Raw genomic sequence first — 7,725 nt, forward strand, 5'->3', positions numbered from 1 at the left:
CAAATCTATCGCTCTCAATATATGAGTTTGTGTGTTATTGGTGGTGACATAACACCACCGACACACACACACACACACACACACACACACACACACACACACAAAGGAAAAAAGGGTTCTTTAAGAAGAATATGACAGGTTTTCATTTTCAACTTCCCTTCCAATGCTCTGTGCAACATCATGCTGCATTCATCTGAAAGGATGACATGTGAACAAAGTGGTTGGATAGAAAAAGTAAACTGAAGGATATTGTCAAAGTAAACCGGGGCTTAGTCTGACACCGCTACTCACTAATTTATTGTCAACAAGAAAGTAACCATACGAAGCCAGCAGTGGATAGGAAGAAATGAAGAGGCTTCATTTATTGTTTCCACAAAAACAATCATGGCTTCCTGTAAAGATTTGCAACAACTTTCAAAAGGAAATACCCACTTTCTGGACAGTGATGTTGTTTGCAAATTATAGACAAAAGACATTAAATATCATATTAAATATGATCACTATATTTAAGTTGAATTAATTTACCCAACAGCTTCTGATATTTAAAAGTACAGCACAATGTTTAAAATTTGCATGTAACCTCAAATTAAAGCTGAATGTCATCACCTTAACCTCATAGTCATTACTTAATTTTGAAATTAAAATTTTTGTAGTCTAAATGACTACAGACAAAATGAAAATGTTCCTTATGACAAATATGAAAAGAAAAATATTTAAAGTTGAAGAAACGTGCCTTTGCAAATAGTCTCTTTTCAAATGCACAGACAAGCATGATGTGCTTCAGGTACTTATATGTATAAATTATGCACAACTTGAGATTGCTTTTTCCTGAGATTGATTTTTCAGGTTGAAAGAACGTTGCCAGGGCAGGCCAACATAGCCAGGGATCTTTCTTAATTTGGTGTGAGTGGAAAGACTCTGAGGAACTGGAAACAGACCTATGTTTAGTCTCCAATACTTCCCATTGGCCTGTACCATGGACAAAACCAAGAGAAAGAAGCTGAGGAGGAAGACATTGTGGTTATTTTTGGCGCATTTTTATCTTAGTATTTGTTGAAAATGTTTTTTACATGTTAATTAAAATACTATTCTGGGTTTAGCTTAAACGCAACGACAAAAATTGTTCCTTATCAAACAATTTGGGGAGGATTTACATCGAAGGCTTACATTAATCCTGCAGTTGTACAAAGAACCAGCTGTATATACAGTACACAAAAGTTTGCTTAACTTTTTAGAATGTCATTGTGTTAGCTTGCATTTTCCTGTGGATTATCCCAGCTGTGTTGTAGCCACTTCTTGTCTAAATTTAAGTCCAGGTTTATCCATTTACATAATATTCAAACCTCACTTTTTATTGAGAATATTTTTATTGTTATTTTCATTTTGGAAAAAATGTCAATTAATATTTCTCAACTTAGTTTTCATTGGGGAAATTAACCCTGGTGGTGTTGGAACTTGTGTCACTTTGTAAGTTATTGTATGTTTTATATTACAGAGGAGATACACATAGTGTAACCTCCAAAATATGCTGTTGTAGGCAAAGAAAAATTATGTTGATATGATTTATGGTACCATGTTTTGTTAAATAGAAGCAGGATGTTAGGACATGTAATAGTGTCAAGACTAACAATCACTGCAGTTTGTCTTCAAAATGCTGACAAAGAAAAGTCTGACGCAACACTTCTGAATTTGTAATGTGACCTTGCCATTCTTGGACGGTCTTGGAAAGCAATATGAAGAATCAATTATTTTTGTATTTTTCTTTGCGAGCTGTTGTGTGAAACTGACGAGCTGTGTAAGAACTGATTTTCACATTTGTCAGCCACGATTCTGCTGTTGACACAGTTATAATCAACCACCTTTTGAGAACAACTCAGTTTGCCTCTGCCTCTCTCAGTCAAGGTCAAACAAGCTCTAACTTTGCATTTCAGTGACCGTTTCCCTCTCACACTGTCTCCATACATGAATCATTTCTCTGGATACATTTGTAATAATGTAATTTGAAAGTAATATCAAACCCCCAAATATACACTGTTATTGATGACTATGTCAAATGACCTACTGGTACATGAGCATAAAGTCTGCTCACACACACATACGTGCCAGTCGATTTCACCAATTCTACCTCATTAATTCAAACAGTCTGACTTTCTAAACATCATAAATCACTGCAGGACTAGCAGCCCAACCCCTCTCACCTTTTCTCTCCCTCCCAGTTCCTCTCAACCTTATCTTCCCTCCATCTCTTCCTCTACGTCATCTATTCCCTCTTCAATCACTCTCTCATTTTCTCTCTCTTCCCCTCGCTTCTTTGGGAGGTCCAGAAAGTTTGTAGTATGCAGTCTAAATAGTGCTCTGATGGATTGGCTGTCTTCCACAGGCCTGAAGATTAGCCCAAGGGCAAACCCACTCCTGTTTCCTAGGTGTCATGCTGAAGATGAATAACTGTTTATTAACCCAATGCAGAGTGACTCCTTCCCCACCTCATTATGGGGTAAAAAAAAAAAATACACAGGCTGCTCAAGTTGGCCAACGTGGTACTCTCTTCCTGCTCCCCCGTCTCTGTCACTCTTCCCGTCTCTCTCTCCATTCCTCTCTTGCTTTCTCCGGCAGATAAACCAGCAGCCTGATGTAATGTGACAGTGTGCGTTTGGTTCTTGTTTGCTCCCTGACAAGCCAGGAAATTGGCTTTTCATCTTACAAAAAACACTGCACTCTGTATATTAGAGGATATTCATCTTATTATGAGGGGCTGAGGGTAATTGGAAGTTTATGCATCCATTTAATGGCAATGTACTGTGGGCCAGATTTACTAAGGCTTTTGTGGCGTGTGGTATGTTTCCAGTCGCAGATGTGACACATTCTGCCCCAGACACATGTGGTGTATTTATGAAAGCAGCGCACCAGGCCAGAGTCGAAAAGAGGTTTGTGCATTCTGTGGATTTATTATGCTTGATTTTGCTTGGAAGAGCATAAAAATGCCCCTTTGCCCCCTTAGGCTTAATTGTCCCTCTGGACCAAATTAGTAAATGCTATATATAGGGGCAGAGAATCAAGCTGACGTGCAGTTGCTACAATGTCGTAGAGAAGCTTTTACCTGCATACAACTTTTGCCTTTTCTTTTTCTACTGAGCTTCATCTACATATGTTGCTTTTTTATGTCACTGCTTGTAAACTCCCATGATTTTCCAAAGCCAGGAGCAACTCTAAAAGCAAAGCTTTTATAAAGTGTGCCAGCATCAGGAGAAAGGACAGTACAGTGGGCACGGGTTTGCCCTTCTCTACACTGTGATAAAACTATTGAAGTCTAATTCAAAAGTCTGCAATAAATCCTCCCTTCATGAAGGTTATAATGTTCAGTGTTTGATGGAACTGTTTAAGAAATGTGTTGATTCAACTTTATGGTCTGTAGAACACAATACAATTCAAAAGCACTACAAACTACGGACTGTGAAATGACTGCATTAGGTTTAGCTAGGTAGACCTAATAAACAGGCAAATGAGTGTGACTTCAGCTCAGTACTGTCCCTGAGGCAAAAAAAAAGTTTGAAATGTGATTGGATTGGGAAAACATTGTACATTCACTTAAATGCAAATATATTTGATCTCTGAGAAAAATACATTATTGGAATGAAGTATCCTAGTGACAAGCTAACAGTGGAAGTATATCTTTCTGCACATTTGTGAATAAAATTACAAAATAAAAGAATTTGGTACTTGGTTAAAACATGACACATTATGGAAAAAGAACATTACCTGCAGTTGTATTGTAAAGGACAGAACGGAAAAATGCATCAATTATTGATGGTCATTGATGATACCAAAAACTATAATAGAAAAGACCGGTGGCCAATTCTGGTCGTTTAATAAACTGTGAAGTTGTGCTAGAAGCAACACTCATTTTCATTTTAATAAGACTTTTACATTGAACATTTGGGTGCATTTGTCTTAGTATTCTAGTCACACATGAGTTTAATCAACACCATCTCCACCTCTCTACCTGCGAACATTTGTGCTGCATCATTGTCTTTGTAAATCTGGCCCTGTGTATGAACTGGGTTCTCACATCGCAAGGACAATGGAAAAAATAAATTGAGTTGTCAACACACCAAAGGCAACCTGTTCTGTAATATCAATATATTATTTCATAGTGCACATGTACACAGTGAGGACTGAAAGCAAAGACACAAGGAAAAGGATCGCAAATCGATAAACCACTTTGTTTTTACTTAAGCAAGCTGAGCACAGAAGAACTGCTGAAAATGACATACAAGGTTTACTGACTTCCAGTGAGAAATTAGTGAAGTAAATGTAGAATCATATCAAGTGTCATCCTGGTAATTTTGCAGCTGTCAAGAATACCATCATTGCCCTGCAGAAACCTTGTAACTCCAGTCGCCGTGTTAACTGGCAGCTGACATTGGACCCACATGTAAAAAAAACAAAAACAAAAACAAAAAACTGTTTCATTGACCTGAGACTAAACCAAACCCTACAAAACCTTTTTAAAACCAATAAAACAAGCAGGTTCTATGAGTTACTGAGAGTTTGTCTAAGTGGAGATAGAAGGATTTTGCAGAACAACTACAGAATGCAAGTACTGGTGTGCACCGTGAATAGTGACTCAAAGTTTCACAACACCAAATCAAAACAAGTAACTGCAGAAAGTGTGACTGGCATTTACATGGAAAAGCTACATTACCACGCGTTCTGGAGAATGTGTCTGTTGTTCTGTCTTGGTAGAAATATTGAAATATAAAAAGCAATACAGCCTTCGCTGGGAAATCAAACACAGAAACTAAATGTGCTTCTTATCTTAACATTGACTCTCCATATAAGGCATGAGTTTGTTTAGTTATAAACATTTTTTTGGTCTTTGCACTCGGTTATCTAAAAAGCAATGTGCACTTGTCCACACCTGGGGTTAGATGGAGCGTTATTTACAGCGCTATATCCGCAGAACTTTTTCTTACCACATCAGAAGGTTTCTTGATTTTCAGCTCAAAAAATAACTCAACATTTACGATTTTTCGCCATTCAGTTTGCCAATGTGTTCACCTTCATTTGGTATAGACACACCACCAAGGACAGAACATCACTAACAGGCTTCTCACTCGGGTGTTAAGCATTGATACTTACAAGTTTCCAAATGCCAGATAAAATGGAAGGCAGGGATTAAAAAGAAATATTCAAAGACAGTAACAGGGTTCAGGATTATCAAATTTTAAACTGTTAAGCATAACATAACAACTCATTCACCACATATATAATATAATCCCATTTTCCCTTCCCACAAGATTGTTCTGTAGCCAAAGAAAATAGGGTTAGAAAAGGCGAAATCCTCTTCAATTAACTCATTTTTGAAGACCCCTTAAGAGTTCCTCTTTACATATCAAAATCGGCTTTATCCTTGCAAGGCAGATGCCTTAGGTAACTTAATGACATCGGCTCTCTAAGGTTCCAAATCACAAAAGCTGTCAGTGTAATATAGTTTCTTAGTTTCATCCAGTTGTACAGTTTGCTGAAAGCAGGGCAGTAATAGCAAAAGTAAGCCTCCAGGCTAGTACAGTAGAGCCTCTGAAAGAGCATCCAAGTGTCAGCTGGTCTCCCAAACGTTCACACGACTCTACTGTTGATCAAAGGGCTCTGATAACAATTTCTGATAAAAATGTGACACCAGAAAATCAACCAAGAGTGACCATAAGAAAAGCCCGGCAGTTAGCCTTTAGAATTGGATGTTCTGTTAATACAGTTCTGGTCCAATGAGGCCAATTTAGTAGGACCTCCCCTGCTCATGCTAGGGTTGTCTCTGAAGCAGCAACTCCACTTTCTATGTGTAGTATCACTCCTGAACTTGACTTGTGTGCTAAGCTAGCTAGCTGCACAGCTGGGCCATCTCGGGTTCAGGAGAAGCATTGGGAAGCTTGGAGTTGAAGATCTGTAGCGAGTCCTTGATGCGTGCCACCTCTCCAGCCGACAGCTTGAGCCGGTGACGCAAGAGACAAGAAAATAGGTCTAGTGGCTGCGGTGCAGGTGGAGACAGACGGTTAATCCGGTCTCTCATCTCCAACAACATCAGAAAGGCAGCATCCTGCGTACCTTGCGTGTAGGGGTAGTCCAGCTGGAGTATCAGATCTTTGATGCCCTCAGGGTCAAAGTGCATGCTGTATCCAAACACTTTCAGCGTGTTGATCTTCATGTACCCCAGGTTGGACGTCTGGTCATCCAAGTCCAATGGTTCATAGAAGAGAGTTTCATTCACTGTTGGATCATCGGTGACTATGCGGCTTCGTAGGTAGATGTGTACGGTTTCAAAGAAGGATTTCCATTTGCCACCCAGAGACAGTGTCCAGTTGTAACACTGCGCCGTGACGACGGCGTCCAGTCGAGTTCTCTCCCAGTCAGGGAAGTCAGGCTGGGTCACTGGCATGAACCAGCTCTCTGAGTGACTTCCCCCAAAAGGATTCACATAAATTGCAGGCACAGGCTCCAATGTTGAATTCTTAGTTAAGCATATCTGGAAAGAAATGCCCATCAACATGTGTATGAGATTGGACTTATTTTTGTTACTCTTGAGTGTCAGCAACATTCTCTTCCTCCATGCAGGATTGAACCAACTTCCCAGACGGACGTCATTACTGATGTAGATGGCGTGGACCTCTATTCTGCTGTCCAGTCGCTGAAGCAGGTACTTCACCTGAAGAGGGATTAAAAAACTGTGAGATCACATTCACTCTTTTCATACAGGTAGATATATAATAGTAGACATATCCCTTACACACAGGTTCTCAAACTACATATATACACAGTGCCCTCCAGAAGTTTTGGCACCCTTAGTGAGTATGAGCAAAAGAGGCTGTGAAAAACATTCTTTGCTGTTCTGTTGTCAATTAAATACATATTTTCACCAAAATGTGTGCCACAATATATCAACATCATATTTCACATTTTTAAGTTCACCTGTTTGATTAGGAACATTTAAGTTAATCCTAATTTCCTATTTTACTGGGGTATAAATATGAGGTGACGTAGACCAGTTTCCCTTAGTCATTCATCACCATGAAGGAAGGTAGTTCGATTGGCAAAAAATTCTCCAAGGATCACAGCTGGAGAATTGCAGAGGTTAGTTAAGTCTTGTTGTCAGAAAGTCTTTAAAACTTCCATCAGACGCCACCTTTCAGAAAAAAGGTTCTGCTGTCAATCAATGGCAAACTCAAGTGCTAACAGTTTGCCACCATTATAGGGAATTTCAGTGGGAGAAGGTTAGATGTTATAATGAGACCAGAATTAAGCTTTTTGGCAACAAACCATAGCCATATGGAAAAGCACCTCATATATAATCACACCTCAAAATCTATACCCCATGGCTCACTGACTGCAGAATAAAGGTTTTGCCATGGCCATCACAGTCCCACAACCTAAACTCCATGGAACATATGTGGGATAAGATGAAGAGGAGAGTCCACAAGTGTAAACCTCTGATTCTGAAGAATCTGGAGAGAGTCTTTATGGAGGAATGGTCTCAGATCCTGTGCCATGTGTTATCTTGGCAAAGGGAGTAGAGGCTGACATTTTTTCAGGAAACCTGTGGGTCATGGGATTCCTGTAGGATTCCAGCGGGATGGGAGTCAATTTTGCTAATCATCACGGGATGGGACAGGAAAAAAAGTCAATGGGAACGGGAGGGACGGGAATCATAGTTTTTTATTTGTATATATATTAAAT

General features: G+C 39.3%; 1 protein-coding gene across 2 annotated transcripts in view; it reads right to left on the minus strand.

Moving 5' to 3' along the window:
• Nucleotides 1–4,199: 4,199 nt before the first annotated feature.
• Nucleotides 4,200–7,725, minus strand: part of brinp2 (bone morphogenetic protein/retinoic acid inducible neural-specific 2) — a 215,118-nt gene continuing 211,592 nt past the window's right edge. For both annotated transcript variants that reach the window (XM_046052382.1, XM_046052383.1), the window contains exon 9: nucleotides 4,200–6,697. In XM_046052382.1, coding sequence (XP_045908338.1) covers nucleotides 5,876–6,697 — 822 coding nt within the window. In that variant the 3' untranslated portion in view covers nucleotides 4,200–5,875. The remainder of the gene's footprint in view (nucleotides 6,698–7,725) is intronic.

This window comes from Micropterus dolomieu, linkage group LG06 (assembly GCF_021292245.1).
Source record: "Micropterus dolomieu isolate WLL.071019.BEF.003 ecotype Adirondacks linkage group LG06, ASM2129224v1, whole genome shotgun sequence".
Classification (NCBI taxonomy): Eukaryota; Metazoa; Chordata; class Actinopteri; order Centrarchiformes; family Centrarchidae; genus Micropterus; species Micropterus dolomieu.